We start from the raw sequence: 23958 nt of genomic DNA, 5'->3' as shown, positions 1-23958 counted from the left end.
AATAATTTTAATCTTATATATACACTGTAATTTTTCGTCGAGGGGGTTCGGATGAACCCCCGGAGCCTACCTAGCTCTGCCCCTGCTCAGACCATGTTGTTAGATTTTGTTTTGTTGCAAAGATGATACTCAAAGGCTTTCTTTGAATAGTATGGAACAATTATCAATATATGTTTCTTGTTGGTTTTATCTTGTTGTAGAAATACGTGCAATTTTTGTTGCTTGAACCAAGTAGTTGCTTGTTAGAGCCTCAGTTTGGTGAGTATTCTTTTCTGGGTTTCTAGTTCTTGTAGTCATGTGTTCTGTAATTAATTCATTTTGTGTATATAGTTAAGAAAAATAATTAATCTTATTAAAAACCGATAAAAACTGAAAAAATAAAAAAAAAATGAAAAAACCTACATAAACCGATTTAATAAAAAACAAATTAATTGATTGGATTTGGTTTTGTATTTGAAAAACCGACTTAATTGGTTTGATTTGGTTTTGTATATGAAAAACCGAATTAAATGATTTAGTCATCTTTTAAGTACTAACCAACCCAAATCGGATCATGAACACCCCTAGTTCATCTAATCAGAAGTTTATCCATATTCATTTCAAGGATATCAATCATACTTTGGGTACATTCATGCATTTTCGAGGGGAACCATAACCCATGTTCCTCCTCTCATATTATGTATATTAAAGTTTTTTTTTTCAAGACTACTTAAGTTCATGCATATCAAGGGGAACCATGGCCCATGTTCCTCCTCCCATATTATGTATAGTAAAGTTTTTTTTTTTTTCAAGACTATTTAAGTATATATGTGTGTAGAGCTGTCAAATGGGCGTGTTAAAACGGGTTAAGTTAATAAAGTTGTTTGGGTTGAAATACATTGGGCTAAAATGCGAGTCATAACCCAACCCACCCAATTCATACTAAGTTTTAATTGCTTTATTTCTTCTTGTATAATTTCTTTGTACCTTTTACAATTATTATTTTTCTTTATTATGGTTATATATTACACATCAAATAAAAAAATATTTCTTTTAAAAATATTTTGACAAGATCTCTCATGAGTCAATTTGGGTTGCATATCAGCCCAATTTTTTATGGGCTAAAATTGGTTGAGCTAATAAATGGGCAGGTTATGTTTTCATGAGCTGATTTTGCCACCTCTAATGTGTGCATTCAAACTATCGGATCAATCGGTTTTGTAACACTTTACAATTTCTTTTTTGTCATTTTATATCTTTTTACATGAGATCTTTATTTCACATACTAAGATCTCTGACAAGAGATCTTTACATGATCATTTTTTTCTATTCAAATTGCAAAAGACTATATGTTACCAGTTTCCTTGTTCGAGAGAGTCATATGGTGCGATGATTATCAAGTGCCTCTATAAGTGAAAGTTGATAGATTTTTTTTTTTTTTGAAGAAACATAGATTTTATTGATGAATATTGCGGATACAATTCTGTTATTCCCTTGATTCTTCTCTCTTGAATTTTTTTTTTTTGATTCAAGGGCCGTTAGTAGCGTATTTCTCGAACGTAGGATGACTTCCTTGTAATGTATTTGATCTCCAAGAACATTAGTCAATTTAATAAAGGCAGTATTTGATGTGATTTATGAGATTTTTTGAGATTTTGATCTCTTTGTGAATATCTAAGAGTTTGTGGGATATTCGGGATATGCTTTGATCTCTTTGTGAATATCCCTGAAATTTATGAGATATTCGAGATGAAAGTTGAGAGTTCAATTCCCATCTATCTTGTTGTTTTTTCCTTCTTTGTTTCCCCCTAGAATTGGATTCAGGGTTTTCAAATCTTACGTTTGTCGACACGTCTATATCATTTCTTGCGTTTTAATTAAGTATTTTTTTTCTTTTTCTTTCATTATTCACTTGAATTATTCTTTCAAGTCATTCAGCAAAATCAACACATATAGTGTAATTGGATGTAACAATTTAATTCTGCTAAAATTAGAACGGTGGTTTGCTTAAAAGGCAGTTAGTGATTAACTAGACTGAAGAGGTAGTTAGGCCTCATTTCTATTACTATATAAACGATCAATACATTTGAAGAAGGCAACCTTGACCAACGGTAAAGTTGTCTTTATAATGCTTGCATTAGGGTATACTACATCACACCTCTTAGGGCTCGTTTGGTTAGAAAATAAATTATTTCGGGATAACTAATCCCGGGATTAGTTATTTCGGGATTGTTATTCCACCCTCTACATGGGATAAAAAAACACTATAATCCCGGAATTAGTTATCCCGAATTTTTTTCCAACTAAATGTGGGATAAGGCGGCACTAAATTTTTATCCCAACACTATTTTTGCTTATCCATCATACCAAACGAGCCCTTAGAGCGCATCCCTTCCCCAAACCCTGCTAATGCGGGATGCTTTGTGCATCGGGCTGCCCTTTAAGACATTTGAATTTGAGTACACGTTTGAATAATAGATGTGCATAAAGATTTAGATTTCTGAATCTAAATATATTTGAATATTAAAATACTATATTAAGATCTGAATACTAAATATTAAGACAGTTTATTTTTTCAATATATGAACATATAAATTTGTCTTTATTTTAAACGTAATAATATAAAATTCAAATAAAATACTAAATTAATCCAATATTGTATGAACAAAATAGTTTATAAAAAAAGTATACGAGGTTGGTAGCGGTGATCGTTGTAAATGGTGGCTAATGATGATGACGGCTAATTGTGATGATAGGCGAAGGCGGTCATTGGTGGTGGGTAATGCAGTTGATAATAGTGGGCTATGGCGGCGTCTAGCAGTAAAAGTGAATGAAGTATGGTGAACAATCATCCTTGTGGAAATTCTTAAACAATCATCTTAAATTTGTGAATATTTACTACCAAAAGGATCAAATGATCACATTTCAATTAATTGATAGGTTAAATATGTTTGATCAGATTTTATAAAGATTAAAATTGAAATTTATTAGTAATTAATGCACAATAAGTACTATTAACCCTATAATAATAATTAATCCAAATAATACTCCATCCGTCCAATTTTATATGGGGTATTTGATTACGCACGTAGTTTTAAAAAATAAAAAAAAATGCTTTAAAATTAGTAGTTTAAAATAAATCACAAATATTTATATCACTATAAATCACTTTATTTAAAATAAAACCGTATTCTAAAATTAAATTATTACTAAAATGTCATTCTTTTTTAAACATATTAAAAGTGATTAATTATATTAACTTCGGCTTGTTCGCCGGGTGTAAAGGAGAAGTTTAGGGTAACATTGTAATTTGGAAAAAGAAAAGATAAAGAGTATAGAAACAGAATATCCAAAACTCCACTAGTCTAGCTTTGGAAAAGGGAAAGAGAAAGAGTCTCCGCTACCTCTCTCACGGTCTGGGTATGTTTAATTAATCCTTGATTTTTTTCAAGTTGTGATTCTTTTTTAGACTGAATTGATAATACTGTTAAGACTAATTATAGTTTTGTGGGTTTTGATCAGTGGATTGAAAATATTTGTTTTGAGATGATGGGTTTAGGGTCTTTTGGTAACGGAGGTTCATCCAATTTATCACCTTTAGCCCCACCTTTTACTGTTGATCGCTCAAATTCAAAACAAGTGTTGAATTTCACTGATTCCAATTATAATACTGGTACAGTACAACCATTTGGACAACAGTCTTGGCAATATACTGCTGACCCTTCAGTCAATGGATACAATTTTTTCCCAAACAATGAAATGGTTACTGATTCTATGCCCAAAACTTGCATGCCTGAGTTTTCCCCAACTGATTCTGTTAAAGTCAGCAGTATTTGGTCAACTTCAAACCCCACCGTTAATGCTTCGAGTGACGCGTATTCGGGATATTATACCCCTTATGTGCCTTCAGTAGTGAAGAATAATGAACCGTCGTTTGATGTTTTGCCTAATTCGGGTAATATTGCTGTTAATGTGTCGTCTCAAGTTGATTATACCCAGAGCTTGTCTGGTTTGGAATACCCGGTATCGCATTGGAGTTTTTGGAATAAAGTGGCTGAGGGGAAGCAAGATGAGAGGAAGGGAGTTAATGCTGGTGCTTCTTTTGGTTACATGAATAGCATGTCTCAAGGTAATTTTGCTTTTGTTTCTTATCAATGTATTCCTTATACAATTGAACAATGATGTGAATGTGTAACTTCTCGTATTTTTTCAGGCTTTAATAAGTTTCAGCATTTTCATTGTTCAGATATGTTCCATGCAATGATCTCTTTCGAATATATTACCAAGTTGTATGGATTCCTGGTTTATGTGTGTGAATTTGCGCATTCTGAGTGTATCCAGCTTTTAGTTTATTTGCATTTAGGACGTCATATTTGACTTTTATTGGTCTACCTTAATAATCTTTGTTCACTGCCGTAGTACTGTTTTAGTTTTTCTTTTAAAAAGAAATCTAATTGAATTGATGAGTATTATTATACTATTCCTGACCTGAAAATTTTCCTTGATTTTCCAATCCATTTCTACTTGTTATGTCAATGACAAATTATTCATATCGTGGAGTTAAAAGTCTTTTACTTCTACGTGTCTGATTCATGTGATTTTATCTCTATGTGGGGCGAGGGTTGCTATGTGCTTGTAACTGGTTCAAAGTTGGAGCTTAAAAGAAGTATCTATCATTTTTTCAGTTGTCTAAACTTAGAGGCTTTTAATGTCCGTCTTTTTGTAGGTAATTCACTTGAAGGTGTGAACATAGCTGGAGAAGATTCTGGTGCTCTGTCTGGAAATTTTACTGACGGAGTATATACTGGGCCTTCAAGTATGGGACATGTGGATGCCAAATCATATCTCGCTCAAGAACCTGTCTACCCATCTTTTAACTCAAAAACAGCTATGGGTTCAATTCTCCCTGTATCTTGCCAAGCGGGACTTTCTTTAGGATCTTCTAAGAATTACCCGAACTATGAAAACCCTTTTACTCCACATGAAAAATCCTTCCAACCCCTTGATTCTTGTCCCCGTGATACTACATCCACATCAAAATCTTCTCCTGCAGTGGTTATCAGACCAGCACCTTCTGGAAGCCGTTTCTTCACACCGAAGACAGACTTGCACAAAAATGTGGATATTTGCAAATCTGGAGCTAGTAACAGTGAGAAATCAGATGTCCGTTACCTGTTAAATAAGGGTGAGGAATCTCCGGTCAAAGGGTTTACCTTGGACACAGGCCCACCGCTGGACTTTGGCAAGATCAATGACATTTTTTATGCATCGTCGTCAATTAACAATCCGTGCCCAAGCCATCCTTGTGGAAGCAATAGCATAGAGACTGCAGTTAAAGAAAGATCCGGATCTCAAGCTCCTTACAGTAGTGCACCACCTGTGACTTTTACTGAGAAATGTTCAGATGCTTTAGAACTTCATAACCCAAATGAAGATTCACCCTGCTGGAAAGGTTCTCCTGCTTTTCGTATTTCTCTCTGTGACTCTGTTGAAGCTCCAAGCCCATGCCAATTCAAAAGCAAACTAGAATGCTCTGATTTTGGTCAAAGCAATCCTTTGTTCCCTCCACCAGAACATTCAGGGAGAACTTCAATAAAGAAACTTGGTGAGGACAATCTACATAACCATAACGTATATGCAGGAATTGGTCGGTCAATTCCTTCAGAAGGCACTGGAACTAATAACTATATTACAGAAGAGCACAGGACCAATGACGTCACAAAAGAAACATTTGAGCATATGGATCTGTCCAGCAGCAGTGGGGTACTTAAATTTTCTGAAGATCTGAACAAGCCTAGCAAAGGATATAATCTACCGCATTACTCTGAAAACGACGGACCCACAGAGCATTGTTTGACGGAGGGTTTTACACATTCTGGTTTGAACCTCAATGACACATTAGAGGGTGGAGTAGTTGCACTTGATGCTGCAGAAAATGTTTTACGTTCACCAGCTTCTCAAGAAGATGCCAAGCCGGCCCAACCATATCAAATAGGATCAAGTCCAAAACTGGATGTTCAAACACTTTTGCATGCAATTCATAACCTTTCGGAGCTACTTAAATCTCAATGTTTGACTAATGCATGTGTACTGGAGGAACAAGACCATGACGCCCTTAAGCATGCAATTACCAATCTTGGTGCATGTACCGCTAAGAAGATTGAAACAAAAGATACAATGTTTTCCCAGCATGATACTTTTGAGAAGTTTGGAGAATCTCGCCGCTCTTATATGGTATGTCTTCGGGAGAGATCAAACTAGCTAGTTTTGTTTTTAGGTGTGGCCAAATGTGTTCAAATTGTGGAAGCAGTAGCAGTATTACCATTACTGGTGTGGAATTAAATTCCTCCTTCCAGACCTAAATAATTGTGTGGTCCTTGACCACCTCTTCTCTGCATTCTGGACAATTGGATACCCAAATATCTAATGGTCCAGATATAATAATGGATAGAAGAGGAGCTCGCATATGCATTTTTCTTTTATGTGACAATTTTTCAATATTAACAACTTTTACATGATTTCACTTATTTTGTTTGTTAATCAACCTACTTTATCATGTAATTGTGCATGAAGTTGATATGCTTTGCTTGCTTGCTTTACTCTCTTAAGTCTTATAGAGAAGCATAAAGATGAGATGTGTATTCTGCAATCTTATTGTTGCTGTTAGTATGTTGCTCGGACTCTCCTAAAATGTTGCCGAACCTGTGTCGGATCCTCCAAAAATGCACTACTTTTGGAGGATCCGACACGCACTCGGTGGCATATTTGAAGAGTTCGAGCAACATACTTAGTACTATTGTCATCATTAAATTTATACTTCTGAATGGATGTCTTATATCCATGAAATATTGTTGTTAAATGAGAGAACCTCAATCATTAAGCTACCTTTTTGGCCATTGACTGGGTCAGTCCTGTTTTTGTTTGACCTTTGAATATTTTTATCATGCATTTCTTTTCGTAAGCAAGAATATGAAACTAAGTTTTAATATGTCCTTTTTCTTTTCGAATTAATAGGATTTATTTGTCAGCTTTAGACTTTTGATTGTGTACCTTTGGCCATTGACTGGATCGGTCCTGTTTATCTTGTTGAACCTTGGGTTTTTCATTATGTGCCCTTCTGTTTTTTGTACGAGTGAATGGATCTAAGTTTTAAGTTATCTGTTTGCATATCAACTTGATAGGCTGTGCTTGCTAGCGTAATTTTGTAGATAACGGTAATTTTGTCCGCCAGGGCACTGGGACAGGCCTCCCCCAGTTTATGGAAGAAGTTACTTGGGATTCTTGTGGACTAGGTAATCAGCCTATGCATCAAGATAAGAGCAAGAACAATGGTAAGAAAGCTGAGAATTCACCCCTTCTAACTCCTTCTGCAGATGAATTAGGGGATTCAAATGAAGAACAAGTGGCCCAGGTATGCTCTATGTGTACGTTGTGAAATTGTTATTTAAAGTTTAGTCTTGTAAATTCGAGTGTTGAAAATGGAACTTTAAAGGAGTTGCAACTACCTTTTGCAGGCTATAAAGAAAGTCCTCAATGAGAACTTTCTCTCTGATGAAATAATGCAGCCCCAAGCCCTTCTCTTCAAGAATTTATGGCTTGAAGCTGAAGCAAAATTATGTTCCCTAAGCTATAAAGCTCGTTTTCACCGTATGAAGATTGAAATGGAGAAGCATAAATTCAGCCAAGGAAAAGGTAAAAGCTGTTTGTTTTGATATCTGTGCTGTGACTCTGTGGTCTCTATTCTGTTTCCGACGTTTCAGTAGATGCGACTGTTGCAAATAAGATTTTGTGCTTCATATTTTCTCCAGACCTAAACCTGAATTCCTCAGTGGCACCTGAAGCTGAAAACGACAGCGCGTCAAAGACAACCACCCAAAGTCCCCCCTCTACTTCAAGCAAGAGTGTCCACATTGATGATTCTGTAATGGAGAGATTTAATATCTTAAATAGAAGGGAAGAGAAACTGAGTTCATCTCTCATGGAAGAGAAAAAGGATCAGAATGTGGATCCCAATGATGCTGAGGATCCTGTTATGGCGAGACTCAACGTCTTAAGACAGCGGGGAGACAACTTGAATTCATCTTTCATGGAAGAGAAAAAGGATCAGGATGTGAGTCCCAATGATGCTGAGGATTCTGTAATGGCGAGACTCAATGTCTTAAGACAGCGGGGAGACAACTTGAATTCATCTTTCATGGAGGAGAAAAAGGATCATATGGTCGCCAATGATGCTGAGGATTCTGTTATGGCGAGATTCAATGTATTAACGTACCGGGGAGACAACCTAAATTCACCGTTGACGGAGGTGAAAAAAGATCTGGATATGGTTGCTGCTGGTTCTGCAGGTAGGGATGTCAAATGGGCGGGTCAAAACAGGCTAAGTTAATGACCCAACCAAAGTTACTTGGGCTGAAATGGGCTAAAAAGCGATCCAACCCGCCTAGTTCTTACAAAGTTTAATTTCTTTGTTTTTTCTTTTATATTTTTTTAAGTAGCTAGTAAATAATATTTTTCTTTATTATGATTATATATAACATATCCAATAAAAAAAATGTCTTTTTGATCAAATATTTTGACAAGATTTCTCATGGGTCAATTTGTGCTGCGTATGAACCCAATAATGGGCTTGGCTGAAATGGACCGAGCTAATAAATGGGTGGGTCAATGAGCAGCCCAAACTCGAATGGATAGGGCGGGTCATGTTTTCACGGGCTAATCTTGCCACCCCTATCTGCAGGTACGGAGAATCTTGGATTGTTAAAAGGAGAAGTATCAGAAGATCAGAGAGCAAATGTGGTCATAGAACCTTACTTCTATTATCACAGTGTTAATGCCAGCGAAGGTAAATTTGGGTCTTACTCGGATGGTTCTGGATGTGACTCCATGAAACAGTTTCTTCTCTCTGTCGCGGATGATCCAGTTGTCCATTCAAATAGGAAGGGCAGACTGGGAAATCTCAACTCTTCAGGTTTGTATGATAATTCTTCTTCAGATTGGGAGCATGTAGCCAGGGATGAATATGTGTGACAGCTGACGAGACATTGCTACGCGAAGATATTTAATGTTCTCTTTCCAGTCAACATATGAAAACACTGTATATATTGTAGAGTGCATGTGATGAAACTACGTATGCCTATTGTCTACTTTCTGATACTGCAATATGCTTACTACGTTACTCGGTTGTGCACATCGTTTTGTTTCTAGCTCGCTTGTGTAGTCATTACTATATTTTGGTAAATCATTACTTAAATACTGCTCCCACTTGAAGAAAACATATCTCAGCTAATGAAGTAAACACTCACCAGATATCAAGATCATTGAGAAAAGACTTGAACTGTCTCGAAAGGATGTGAAAACTTTCAACCTATAATGTTCTAGTAAAGTTTTAGTTTATATTTTTAACTATTAAAGATAATTTATTTTGTCTTGACTTCACTCAAAAGTGGATCTTTAGCTAGACAATTAGCCGAATCATGCATAAATTTTCTAGCTTGTACTGGCGCTATATGCATGGTTTTTCATTTTGTTTATTACAACGCATCGAAATACACCACTTTTGTATAAAATATGAAATTGGTTTCAAATATTTGCATAAAATAATAAAAAGGAGGAAAAAAATGTTATTTGCTGACTAGCCGGTACTCCTTCGTTCACTTGTCTACAATACCAAAAATAGATTCACTTTTACTTTGTCTTTTGCATATCAAGAGAAAAATAATTTATTTTACTTGTTGCACCCTTAGCATTAATTATTCATTTCAAATCTTCAAATTTATTAAGATCATACACCAATTAATATGGGTATTATGGTAAAATGCGCACTTCATTTATGATTTTTAAAGGGTGTGCAAAGTCTACAGTGGACAAATAAAAGTGAACGGAGGGAGTACAATTTTTCTTCTTCATGAAACACGATATAATATGTTAAAAAGGTAATTGACCTTTTAAGATCCTTTTTTTGCTCAAAAGAATATTCACTCCGTTCGCTTTTACTTGTCCAATATACTATAATTATATTTTCAGTTTTACTCGTCATTTTTGGCATATCAAAAGTTTTTTTTTTTTTTTTTTTTTATGTTTTACCTTAACATTAATTACTTATTCCCCAATTTATTTTTCAAGACCTAAGACTAAATATCAATTAATATTGGTATTATGGTAAAATACTCATATCAATTTATTGTTTCTTAAAGCATGTGCAAAATCCAAACTGGACAAGTAAAAGTAAACCGAGGGAGTACTTTTTTATTTCTCAAGTCAAATGTCCAATTTTATGGAGCAAATTATAGTTTACTAGTTTTGCTTACCTTACCTTATCAATACTACAAACCAGTTGTCATGATTATCAATTTATATAAGCCCAAAAAAAAAAAAATATAATGTATTCTAACAGCGAAAATATACATAAGTTTTTGGAGATTGTTGTTGTATAGTTTTTCACTCATTAACTGAACTTAAAATAAATAAAACTATGAGTTTTATTGTCTAATCACGTTATATTGACACTAGGTGTTGTTGTAATACGAGGAAGCCAGCGAAATCCGTTATTTAAGCTGTGTCGTGAAGAAACAGCATAATTAAAGACGATAATAGAATTATAATAGGGAGGTTAGCCGTTAGCATACAAAGCTTAAATGAGAATATATATTATATTTTTATGTATATATATATATAATAAGTTGGATGTAATTTGTTCCGTATAAGTGTCTGATTGCTTGTATGTATTAGAAATAACATTACAGCATTAATGCAATTTTTTTATTTTTTTGTTTATGATTGTTGTTTAACCCTTGATAAGGACCTCACATAATGTGCAAGCTGGGTCCTAATTGAATTTATATCTTGTTATTTATAAGATAGAAACCGCGGGTGGCTCTTAGATTACATGCATGTGATATTACCTTGTTTAAAATTTTGTTTCAACCATCAAATGCCGACATTAAACTTTAGTTAGTGAACAGTGTATAAACAAAAGAGACCCGTAGAGTTACCTCCAATTAATCTGCAAAATCTCAAGTCACGGATCCAAGATCATATTGTTCAACTTATATGCATGGGCAGTTCTTATTTTATCAATGACTATTAACTTGTGATAGTAAGTTAGATTACCAATTTTATATTTATACAGAGATTGTATAGATATATTTTCCCCACCGTCAATGCATAAAGCTTATAGTCTTCTTTGTATAACCTTCGACTCATTTCCTATCGGCGGCAAGTCTTTGTTGTTTACGTAACTCAATGGTTATACATTTGATTAAAGAAATTAAGAACTAAAAGAAAAGAAAAAGACCCACTTGCAAGCATAATCCACTATAATTAGCAGAAATCTAGAGTTAAATCAATGTCTACCACTACACTTTGTATTTTCATGCAAAAGAAGTCAACAAAATGGATTGGGTGAGTCAAGCTTGTCTTTTACCTACATATCCTAAAAGATCTAATAAGAAAAGAAAAAAGTTAGTAAAATGTATTTACGTGCAATTATAGTCAATCATCTGACCAACTCCAGTTGTCCTTAACCTTCCAAAATATTGGGCATCTTTGCTCACGTATATACTAGTTTACTGCTTTCTGCCTTCTCAACAATGACCGTGCACTAAAAAATATAGATTCTACCAGCAAGATAACCATGCACTAAAAAATATAGATTCTACCAGCAAGATAGTTAATTATTGTGTGCTGGTCTCTATCACAATTTGTGTGACACTTTTGCTTTGCGAGATTCAAATTATGTGAACTTTGACGAATATTTTAAAATATATGTTTTCATCAGATTGACCTGAGAAGAATTGCAACTTGTAATAGTACGTTTCATATAGTTTTTGAATATCTAAATTTTAATTTGATTAAAATTTTGAGTCAATCTAATCCAATTTAGTTTCAAAGATTAGTCATATTGACTATTGAAAAAAAAAAAAAAGTGCCACATTAATTGGGATGGAGGGAGTATTAAAGACCAGTGTTTTAAAAGGCACGGGCGTAAGGCGAGGCGTTTTACATATGCCTAGCCCAGGCGTAAGTCCCGAGGCACGGGGCGTAAGCCCCATGAGTACTTAATTTTTAATATTTTCTAAATTAATAAAATAAAAATATAAGTAAAAAATATATTAAAATTATATAAATCAAAAAGAATTAGTATAAAAATGTATATATATATTATTAACATGCTAACATATGCATGAACTATTAAAAAAATCTTGAAAAAGTGAATGTAAAGATGCATTACACAATAACATGACTATGATGAAACATAATTAGAGTTGACAAAACGATACTCTGTCCTAATAATTCAAAGATAAAATTGACAATAATATAAAGTTATTATTTTAAAACTTAAAACTAGATAAAAATTAATACTCATTATAATACAAATAGTCAGAGTAGAGTCTTCAAAACATTATCTAAACTAGAGTGATATCAAAAGAAATTCTAAAAATAAAAACTATCTTGAAAAAGATAAATTGAAGAATGCTAAGAAAATCTTGAAGAAAATAAAGCATATAGAAGGAAAATGCAAACATGGAAGATAGTAAGAATTGGAGGACAAAACTATTTGCTTTTAGTTTACTTTGCATACAAAGGTATAAAGTGTATATGTTACTCCGTAAACAACAATGAGAAAAGCTTATGGAATTAGGATAAACGATTAGAAAAAACTTTTGACTTTTTGAGATATTTAGTTTGAGAATTTACTATGAGTTAATTACTAGATATTTAACTTTTTTTTTAAAAAAAAATATTAAGCAATTTTGGCTCAAATTTGTAAAAGTTCCCCGGGCTTACCCCCAAATGAACGCCACAAATGTTGGGGCTTATGCCTAGGCGAACGCCCCAAGATACTTACACCCCGTCTGTACACCTCGGTGCATTTTTGGCGCCTCGCCCCGGGGCTCGCCCCAAAAACACACTTTAAAAGACTGTTAAAGACAAGTGATTCAGCGGGTCCATTTGATTTCAACGGCTTGTCTCTATATATATTGACATCGTGGTTTGAAGCTACTCAAGCTCAGTAAGAAAAGAATTGACTAAGGAATAGAGGTTAATGAGTGCAAGAATGTTGATGAGCGCACTAATATTGTTGGTTCTATGTGAGTGCCTGATGTTAGAAGCACATCTTCAAGTGGGATTTTATGAGAATTCATGTAGTATGGCTGAATTCATAGTGAAACAAGAGGTTACAAAGGCCTTCTTTAAAGATAAGGGAGTGACTGCTGGCCTTGTTCGCATGCATTTCCATGATTGCTTCGTTAGAGTAAGTCTATCAATTTTACATAATCATTTGTGTATTTTAATCTGTTGTAACGGGTAACCTTGTCTTATTTTTCACGTTATAATTAATCCCACCTTTTATGGATGGTTATGTGTAGTTATCTTCAGGTTAATATTAGAATAATTCTTTTGCACTATTAGTATATATATGTACAGTAGAAGTCGAACTCTTAATTAGAAGAGTTAATTAATACATTGTCATCCAGAAAATTAACTACTGGCTCTGTACATTGGTAATATTTTGGTTCTGGCATTATGATAGGGGTGTGATGGATCAGTGTTGATCGAATCGACTCCATCAAACAAAGCAGAAAAGGACTCACCAGTAAATAATCCGAGCCTTCGAGGTTTTGAAGTCATTGACAGTGCAAAGGCGAGGTTGGAATCTGTTTGTCAAGGAGTTGTTTCGTGTGCTGATATAATCGCATTTGCAGCTAGAGATAGTGTAGAGATAGTAAGTATTACTGCCGATAATCATACTAATTAAGATTTATTAAGCATTATTATCACATGATGTATTTACTTGTACGCTTGACATTATTACAGACTAGAGGATTTGGCTATGACGTTCCAGCTGGTAGAAGAGATGGCAGAATCTCATTAGCTTCTGAGACAAGAAGTTTGCCGTCTCCTGCATTCAACGTTGACCAGCTAACCCAAAACTTCAAAAATAAGGGACTCAGCCAAGAAGAAATGGTTACTCTCTCTGGTAAGCAGAAGTGTAGCACATCGTTTAAGTTTTATGCACCGACAGTTTCTATTCCTTAGAATCTTTGATCTTTGATGTCTAGGAGCACACACCATTGGTCGATCTCATTGCGTGTCCTTCAGTACCAGACTATACAACTTCAGCTCAACAAGAAGCCAGGATCCTAATCTTGATCCTGCCTATGCTGCTCAATTGAAGCGGCAATGTCCACAAGGCAGCACGGATTCAAGTTTGGTGGTGCCAATGAACCCTGCAAGCCCAGTTGTTACTGATGTAAGTTACTACAGGGATATTCTGGCCAACAGGGGCTTGTTTGTCTCCGATCAAGCTCTTCTCAAAAATCCAAAAACAGCTACCGAAGTAACGCGATATGTTAGGAGTCCATTCCTCTGGAGTAGTAAATTTGCTAATGCAATGGTGAAGATGGGCCAAATTGGTGTCTTGACAGGCAATGCTGGTGAAATCCGAGCCAACTGTAGATTCATTAATAGCTAAACAAATCTTATATATCTCTCTGTATTCTAAGCGGGGACTACTCCTTTCTAGTTGGAGCTTTCACACCGTTGTATTTTCTTGAATCTATTAGTACTGTGAGGACCATCATCCAGGAACCAGATTATGTATTGCTTTGCTGCCCTATTATGTCATTTTGTCTCATTTCCAGAATAATTTCGTGGAGAGATGTAAGTTAGAACTGCTAGGGTTAGATTCATCCTGAGAAAGACTTATGTTGATTGACTTCTATACAACTTCTACAAAATAGTATTTTATTCGATAACAACTTCTTGATATGTATGTGAATGTGTAAGGACTACAATTTCTTAAACACGTGGCAAAAATTTCTAGACATGAATTATTTGCAACTATATCCGACGTTACTCATCTTCCCATGTTATATATTGATGAAACATAAAAAAGAAACCAACAAAATTGTCGAGTTGAATATTTGGTATATATAACAATCGTATTTACGTGACTAAATTAGGTGTTCAAACAATATGTAATCACCTTACGCTCAACAATTAAGTCAGTCGAATAGGCTGATCTTTCATTAATTTGAGCTTTGTATTTTCTCCCTTCAAATTTAGTGTAACTCATCACAAACATATTCTAATATTATTTGTATAGTTATAAAATGTTTGTAATGATTAGTATGAGTTGCACGTGTCCAAGAACTAGTTATAAAAAAGAGGGTAAAGGATATCATAGGATTAAGAAAGTATTAAATAATAAACAAAGTCAAAATGAGAAAAACATAAGGCACCAACTGTGTTCCATAAAAGTGGACTTTTCCAGCATGTTTGGACAGCTATTACCTATTGTATTATATGGTGTTGTTAGTTTAAGCATAATTAAGGTAGAAATCTCAAAGCAAACCTTAATCATCGGTGCATAGAAATTATACTATTATTTGTAACCCTTCGGACTCATTTCCTATCGGCGGCAAGACTTTGTTGTTTACGCAACTCAATGAGTATACATTTGATTAAAGATATCTAACTTAAGCACTAAAAGAAAAGAAAAGACCCACTTGCAAGAATAATCCACTATAATTAGCAGAAATCTAGAGTTAAATCAATGTCTACCCACTACATTTTGTATTTTCTTGCAAAACAAATCAACAAAATGAATTGGATGAGTCAAGCTTGTTTTGTTCCTACATAAACGCTAAAAGGTCTCTTAAGGGAAAAAAAAGGTTAGTATAGTGTATTTACGTGCAATTATAGTCAATCATCTGACCAACTCCAGTTGTCCTTAACCTTCCAAATTATTGGGCATCTTTGCTCACGTATATACAATTTTACAGCTTACTGCCTTCTTATGGAACTGAAAAATATAGATTCTACAAGCGAGATTAATTATTGTATTAAGAAAAATTAACGTAGGGTCCACTTGATATCAACGGGCTGTCCCTATATATTGACATATGGTCTTTGAAGCTACTCAAGCTCAGTAAGAAAAAAGATCCTATTAGTCTATAAGGAATAAAGAAAAGTGAGTGCAAGAATGTTAATGAGAGCACTAATATTGTTGGTTCTATGTGAGTGCATGATGTTAGAAGCACAGCTTCAAGTGGGATTTTATGAAAATTCATGTAGTAAGGCTGAGTTCATAGTGAAACAAGAGGTTACAAAGGCCTTCTTTGAAGATAGGGGAGTGGCTGCTAGCCTTGTTCGCATGCATTTCCATGATTGCTTCGTTAGGGTAAGTCCATTTTTCACTCCCTCATGAATCACTCCATGGTAGTATGTTTTTACATTTTTACATAATACTTTGACCTGTTAACACAACAGGTAACCTTGTTTTATTTTACATGTTAATAATGACTCCTTTTGTGGATAGCTACACCTAGTTATCTTTAGGTTATGAAAGTAGAAGTTAAACTTTAATATAGAAGGGCTAATACATTTTCATCCAGCAAATTAACTGCGGACTCTGGACGTTGATAATATTTTGGTTCTGGCATAATGATAGGGGTGTGATGGATCAGTCCTGATCGACTCGACTCCATCAAACACAGCAGAGAAGGACTCACCAGTAAATAATCCGAGCCTTCGAGGTTTTGAAGTAATTGACAGTGCAAAGGCGAGGTTGGAATCCGTTTGTCCTGGAGTTGTTTCGTGTGCTGACATAGTCACATTTGCAGCCAGGGATAGCGTAGAGTTAGTAAGTATATAATATTATGTACTACAGTTCATCAGTCGCATTAGATTTATTAAACATTATTACCATATTAGATATTTACTTGCACGCTTGAAATTACTAGACTAGAGGATTTGGCTATGAAGTTCCAGCTGGTAGAAGAGATGGCAGAATCTCATTAGCTTCCGAGACACGAAGTTTTCCGTCTCCTGCATTCAACGTTAACCAGCTCACCCAAAATTTCAAAGATATGGGACTCACTCAAGAAGAAATGGTTACTCTATCGGGTAAGCAGAGTTTAAGTTATATGCACTAGCAAGCAGAGTTTTAAGTTATATGCACTAGCAGTTTCTATTCCTTACACTGAATCTTTGATCTCTGATGTGTAGGAGCACACACCATTGGTCGATCTCACTGCGTGTCCTTCAGTAACAGATTATACAACTTCAACTCAACAATGAGCCAGGATCCTAGTCTTGATCCTGCCTATGCAGCCCAGTTGAAGCAGCTATGTCCACAAGGCAGCAAGGATGCAAATTTGGTGGTGCCAATGAACCCTGCAAGCCCAGCTATCACTGATGAAGGTTACTACACCGATATTCTGGCCAACAGGGGCTTGTTCACCTCCGATCAAACTCTACTCACTAATCCAACTACAGCTACCCAAGTAGCGCAAAATGGCAGGAATTCATTCCTCTGGAAAACTAAATTTGCTTTTGCAATGGTGAAGATGGGCCAGATTGGTGTCTTGACAGACACTGCTGGTGAGATCCGAGCTAACTGTAGAGTCATCAACAGCTAAACAAATGCTATATATCTCTGTATCCTAAGAGGGGGCTGCTGCTTTCAAGCTGGAGCTTTCACACTGCCGTATTTCTTCAACCTATTAGTACTGTGAAAAGCATTATTCAGGAACTAGATTATATAGGTAATGCTTTGCTGCCCTATTATGTCATTTTGTATCATTTCCAGAATATCTTCATGGAGAGATGTAAGACAAAAGTGTTTGTGTTAGATTCATTACCCTTTTCTACCTTCAAAAAGATTGACATTGCCAAGTACCTTTACTCGGTGCTTTCCAGGCAAAATGGAAATGCTAGATGAGCACCCCGCGCAACAATATAAATGTTCCAAGCAGTGTTTTAAAAGGCGGGGGCGTAAGACGGAACGTTTTACATACGCCTCGACGAGGCGTAAGCCTCGACGAGGCGTAAGCCTCGAGGCACGGGGCGTAAGCCCCATGGGTATTTAATTTTTAGTATTTCTTAAAAAAATATAATTACAATAAATATTTTTAAATAGGTAAAATTACATTAAAAAAAAAAACTATAAATAAATGATATATATATATATATATATATATATATATATATATATATGTGTGTGTGTGTGCGCGCGCGCGCGTCCTCACAAAAAAAATGATCAAAGCAATTCATTATACACAGCTTATAACTTGTAATTATATATAATATAATTTTACAAGTATAAACAATACAATGAAATAAAAACTATTATGAAATGCAAATCAATTCTAATATTTTAACTTTCAAACACGAAAAAAAACATAGCTTCTTAAAACACTATTACTATCATACTATTCATTTTATCTCCTTATAAGCAAATAATCAATAAAATTTATCAATATTACAATTAAAACATAACTTCTTCATGACCAAAAAATAAAATTATATGATAATTCTGATACATAAGACTTATGATCAATGACAAGTGAAAATGTACAATTTCGCTATGTGTTTTTTTTTTTTAAATTAAGTGATATTCACCCTTATGACGTTCTCAAATAGTAAATACTCAATACTACGACTTGTTATATGAGTTACACCCAATCTTCTATTTCTATAGATGAAAAACTATTAAATATCATTATTTTGTAAAACAATTATGAGGGTGAATGATTTTAATTAAAAATTTTAAAATATATTTTGTGTAAGAACTATTAGGCGAGCCCTGAACGTTGGGTGTGTTTAGAGCGTACGGTTGGGCGCTTAGAGCGTAAGCCTCATAGGAACTAAGCCCCGCACGTTAGCCCCAGGGCGTTTTGCCACTGCCCTGCCCCGCCCCGGGGAGTCCCGACACTGCCTTTTAAAACAATGGTTCCAAGACAACCAAAATAATAGAGAACGCCCTTCATTTCTTGATATTAGTCATTGAGGTTCTACAATAGCACTACTACTCAAAACGAGGTTTAACCAATAAACAGGGGCAACAAAAATAGAATGAGCATGATATCTTCAAAAATTCATCATAAAGCACAAATTGAAAGGTGAATATCTAAAAAAAAACTTAAGTGGTGAGCTCCATAATGGCACTGACTATGTCACCATGATGGGTCTTCAGAGCCTTGACGGCCTTGCCCCTGGACACTCCTGCTTGTGTCATGACCAAATCAATGTCCCGTGGTTCAACACCAGTCTCATCGACCTCTTCTTCTTCCTCATCTGCCTCAGCAGCAGTAGAGGCAGACACATCTGGCTTGGCCATCACAGATCCCATGTCTGGCATCCTAAACTGCTGAGCTGCCTGTGTCTGCAACTGTGAGCTCAAATCCTCTATCTTAGCCTCTCCAAATATGACATAAGTCTCAGAATTTGGGCTCTTGAAGACATCTGGCTTTGAGATGAAAAATAGAACCTGCAGTATTGTGATTACACCGGTTTCCATCAATCCAAATACCCTTTTAAAGATACTAAATTGAAAAAAGATGAAATAAAGAATGAACAAGGTAATTTACATTTTTGGTCCTCTTAATAGTGACCCTGCTAACCCCTGTAACAGGTTTCATGCCAAGCTTCAACATGGCTTTCCGACTCTTCTTCTCACTTCTGCTTTGCTTAGAATTACCACCTGCATCACTTTCCACTCAGATTCTTCTACAGAATATATTAACAAGCATAGTAGAGTGTGGCATGGTTATTTCACACGTCATATAACCACATAATGACGTTAAACAGATCGTGTGCAATTTAGTGCAAAAGCAAAACCAAAATGGATCATAAAATAAGCACAAATAGATAAGTAGCAAGTTCAGAAACATTAATGCTGGTCAAGACTAGACGCCAGTAAATACATTGCATGTCATAGCTAATAACAGGCATAGCTAAGTCAGACATAAATGCATAACATAATTTCATAAAAAGCTCAAACTCCTGGCAATCCAATAACATCTATCATGAATTACAAATATGTTCAAGTATAAATCAATCCTATGCCAATTATGAGGTTTAATTATTCCAGAATTAGATATGCACACCCGAGCAATCAGATAACTAAGAGTAGCATCCGTTTCTCCCTCTAACAAGCTTTTACAAACAGTGGCATTAAGCATTTATATTACTACTACTACATGCATTACATTATCCACAAGACGGTTCAAAAATCAGGGAGTTAAGAAATGCAGCGGCAAAATAATTCATCCAATAAAATCTCAGAGCCTTGCCTGAGCACGTGGTATACTTATTATTAAAAAAAGAGGTCAAAGGATATAAGAGGATTAAGAATAGTATTAAATAATAAGCAAAGGCAAAATGATTAAAAAAAATATAAGGTAATTTCCAGCTTGTTTGGATGGTTTTTACCTATTGTATTGCATTGTGTTTTTAGTTTAAATACAATGTTTATTTTAATTGTTTCTTAAATTTTATTATGTGACAGACGAAAAGTAAAATGTACGTGCAATAGCTTTGTTAGCTCTTTTTTTTTTCTCATTTTCTCTTTGCTTATTATCTAATAATCATATTTTATCCTACTTTTTTAATATAGCTCTATCTCGTAGCCTACTTTTCTTGTAGGTTTATCCTTGGCATTATGTAACAATTACAGTACAATACAAGACAAGACAACTCAATGTCAATACAATATAATACGATAGTGTGTGAAACAATAGGCAACAACCATCCAAATAATCAGTTCGTGGTTACATAATAACTAAGAACAAAGATTGTATTTAAAAATAACAACAATAGGTAACAACCATCGAAACAAGCAATAAGAGGAATGGATATTTCACATTTTGACAGATTGACTAACAGACCAACATTCTCAGACGACCAAAAAAAAAAGAAGAAGAGGATACCTTGGGCGACATCGTCATCGTCGTCGTCAGAATCGTCGACGTCATCATCGTGGTCGTCTTCTTCTTTGACGTCCTCGACTATTGGCTCATCATTCTCAAGTTTCTTCTGGGCTACGAGTTCTTCGATGACTGGACCTGGCATGGCTGCTACCACTTCTTCTGATGGGAATGGAAAGAGTTGCTTGCTTTCAGGATAAAACAAATATCATGGGGTTTTATCCTTTAGGGTTCCTTCCTCTCTATGGGCTTTCCCGTAACTACAGCCCAATTTCATCAGCCCACTTGTACCTTCTCTTTCATTTTATTTCGCGGATTGTCCTTCTTTTGAGTGGTCTTTAATTATTGTCCCTCAAATCAGTCATCTTAAACTTTTGCGCTTCACTAAAAGCCTCTTTGATTTCGGGTTCGAACAGGGGCGGATGTACCAAGAGCCCCTGGATAAAAAATTACAGTGTATATTTAAGGTAAATTTTATATATTTATGTACATATATTAACTTTTGAACACCCTGAATATATATTACAGTGTATATTTAGGTTCAATTATTTTTTCGAATACCCTGAGTGAAAATCCTGAATCCGCCACTGGGTTCGAATCTCAATTCAATTCAAAAATATCGCAAGATATAAGTTGGGATTCGCAAGGCATAAGTTGGGATTCGCAAAGCATAAGTTGGACCCTACATAAGTTGAGTTTCAAACTCTGCCATCAGGATAAAAAAAATAATTAAATAAATAAATTATTTTGCTGAAATTTTGCAAACCTCTGCCTTAAGGCATAAGTTGGGGTCCAACTTATGTCTTGCGAATCCCAACTTCTGCCCTGCGAATCTCAATTTATGTCTTGCGAATTTTTATTTTTTTTACTGAGCCTGAGTTCGAACTCAGGGCCTCTGGGTGTTAAGCGAAGACCAAATATTAAAAACCCCCCATTTGAGGGACAAAAAGTAAAGACCACTCCAAAAGAAGGGCAATCCGCTCAAAAAAAAATATATATTACATAAGGAAATGATTATTATGAAATTCAAATCCCTCTTCTTCTGAGACAAACTTATTATAGAAGAAAATGTTTCTATTGACTGTGTTAATTAAGATATTTTTTTCTTGTAATAAATGATGTTAAAGTCAGTTTTTTTTTTTTTTTTTTTTTTTTTTTTAAGCTCACTACAGAATATTACTAAAGTTGCTGGCAGAAAATGTGAGATTTTAATATGTGAATGAACTTTCCTAAAGATATAATCTACGATGACCAATTATAATTCAGATTTAAAAAATATCTTTTTTAAATATCTCTTGTATTTTATTTTAGTTATATGTGTTAATTTTTTATTGATTTTATGTGGCAAATGTCAACTGACTACAAGAGCTTTTATTATAGGTCGTAAAATAGATCTCTTCAAATGGGACTACCCGGCTGCCTATAATCATGGAAATGTAGTAAGTCTTGTTTTGCTTTAAATATAAAATTGGGAGGAGTTATAATACCTTATTCAAGGTTGCTTGTTAGATGACTGGAACTCTGGAAGATGAATTTTGGTTCTTATTTCGATTTTTTCTTGTAAACTAAGCTTCCATTTGGCCATAGATTTTGAAGTTAGAAATTTGAAAATGAATTATTGAAGTTGTAATTTTTGAAATTGAAGTTGTATTTGGACATGCATTTTATTTGAAAAAAAATAAAGTTTTATGAGTGGAAGTCCAAAAAACTGAAAACTAGACCAGTTTTTGGAACTTGAAATTTTTTTGAAGACAAATCTTCAAAATCTATGACCAAATAGATATTTAAAGATAAATTTTCAAAACCTAACCCAAAACCTGTGACCAAACACTAGCTAAGTGAGCCATTTTACTTATAACTATTTTTTGATTATGTGTTTTCTTCTTAGACAATGAAAGTATATGCGATCAAACAACTAAAATGAATCTAGTAGAGTATTGTTCTCTCGAGGATTATTGATTAACCAATTACTAAGTTAAACTATACCTTACATTATCTAGTCAAGAAATATATCAGTTTAATTGGTTGATTTAGATTCTACGAATTATAAGAATTAATAAAAATAAACAATTGCGCAAGCTTTAAAATTATAATGGGCGGACGATTTCACTGTTATGAATTACTTAGACAGTCTAGTATTCTCTTATATTCGCCTAAATAAATTAATTTATTTGGGTTACTAACCTACATGGTAAGTAATAGTAATACTCACTAAATTTTTTTTGTTTGCTCTAGTTATCCCAAGATCTCCATGGGATTATTATAAAATAAATGCATAACAAGTTCCTGTGTAAGTTGGCTCAAACAAGGTAAATATGTATTATTTCTATCATATTCACGAATCACACCCCTAATGTTTATGATTATAAACTTGCTTTATTCACTCTTACTGCAATCTTAATAAAATTCCTTTGTCAAGTTTGAATGAAGGTTCATAGATAGCGTTTAATTGGTGATCAAATAATCAAACGATTAATATTTAAAATGAATTAAGTAACATAGCGTATGATTTATCAACTCATAAATTGAATATAAAATTCCCGATTGTTGGGATATATACTATTAACTATGTGTTTGGATATTAATATTTATTATAGAATAATTATTTATTCAATTTTAATAAAGAGTTAAATAGATCATGTACTAGTATGTGTGTCCTTTACTTATATAGTAGATGATTTAGTGTATAGAGTTTAGCTTATACACGAAAGATTAAATCATCGATTTTTATAAGTTATAAAGTTATGTTCACAATCAAAGATAAAACTAGAAAAATTTCTTGATGATTGTAGCATGAGATTAAAATATAATTTATCTTGATTATGGGAATAAGCTTATTCCAACTTCTTGTGCTAGTACATTTTGTGTGTATTGGACGGATCAAATAGAGATAAGTGTTTTTGTACTGAATATATAAAACAACCTCTCTAGCTCATTAAATGTACTTATACCCTTAATCTTGATATGATTATAATGATCAATGTGAATTGTTAATTATTTTGATTTATTAAAAGGTAAGACTCAATTGCGGGTCTATGTATTCCTGCTAAACTGGATAATGACAAAATACATTTGTGAAATAATAATTAGTTGATAGAATTCATGTCTTGACTTTGAGATTGATGATACCACTTTATAAATGCTTATAAGTTTTCATGTGAAAACCCTGCAGGTGGATTTTGTATCTGTCACGTGATATAAGTTAAGCGGAAATATAAAGGATTCAATTAGTCAATGAACTAAATTGTCAGTCATTTAATTTAAT

General features: G+C 34.3%; 4 protein-coding genes across 4 annotated transcripts; 3 read left to right on the top strand and 1 right to left on the bottom strand.

Annotated features, from left to right (window-relative positions):
* The first annotated feature begins 3262 nt into the window (after positions 1-3262).
* Positions 3263-9166, top strand: LOC132632193 (uncharacterized). Its single transcript, XM_060348027.1, has 7 exons — positions 3263-3399; positions 3502-4108; positions 4706-6213; positions 7211-7390; positions 7494-7671; positions 7788-8324; positions 8717-9166. Exons 2-7 carry the CDS (start codon positions 3526-3528, stop codon positions 9004-9006), a joined length of 3276 nt encoding a protein of 1091 aa, XP_060204010.1. The 5' UTR covers positions 3263-3399; positions 3502-3525; the 3' UTR covers positions 9007-9166.
* Positions 9167-12973: 3807 nt separating this feature from the next.
* Positions 12974-14741, top strand: LOC132634097 (peroxidase 5-like). Its single transcript, XM_060350400.1, has 4 exons — positions 12974-13234; positions 13514-13705; positions 13798-13960; positions 14043-14741. Exons 1-4 carry the CDS (start codon positions 13025-13027, stop codon positions 14453-14455), a joined length of 978 nt encoding a protein of 325 aa, XP_060206383.1. The 5' UTR covers positions 12974-13024; the 3' UTR covers positions 14456-14741.
* A 1156-nt stretch (positions 14742-15897) lies between these two features.
* LOC132634096 (peroxidase 5-like) lies at positions 15898-17617 on the top strand. The gene is made up of 4 exons (XM_060350399.1): positions 15898-16165; positions 16436-16627; positions 16728-16890; positions 16993-17617. The coding sequence occupies exons 1-4, from the start codon at positions 15968-15970 to the stop codon at positions 17403-17405; spliced, it is 966 nt and encodes a 321-aa protein (XP_060206382.1). The 5' UTR covers positions 15898-15967; the 3' UTR covers positions 17406-17617.
* A 1118-nt stretch (positions 17618-18735) lies between these two features.
* On the bottom strand, positions 18736-20894 carry LOC132632192 (nascent polypeptide-associated complex subunit alpha-like protein 2). Its single transcript, XM_060348026.1, has 3 exons — positions 20697-20894; positions 19356-19468; positions 18736-19255 (listed from the first exon to the last, which is right to left on the bottom strand). Exons 1-3 carry the CDS (start codon positions 20836-20838, stop codon positions 18908-18910), a joined length of 603 nt encoding a protein of 200 aa, XP_060204009.1. The 5' UTR covers positions 20839-20894; the 3' UTR covers positions 18736-18907.
* Positions 20895-23958: the final 3064 nt, after the last annotated feature.

The sequence above is a fragment of the Lycium barbarum genome, chromosome 3 (assembly GCF_019175385.1).
Source record: "Lycium barbarum isolate Lr01 chromosome 3, ASM1917538v2, whole genome shotgun sequence".
Taxonomy (NCBI): domain Eukaryota; kingdom Viridiplantae; phylum Streptophyta; class Magnoliopsida; order Solanales; family Solanaceae; genus Lycium; species Lycium barbarum.
Note: the sequence above shows the minus strand (reverse complement) of the source record. Positions and strands in the feature narration are given on the sequence as shown.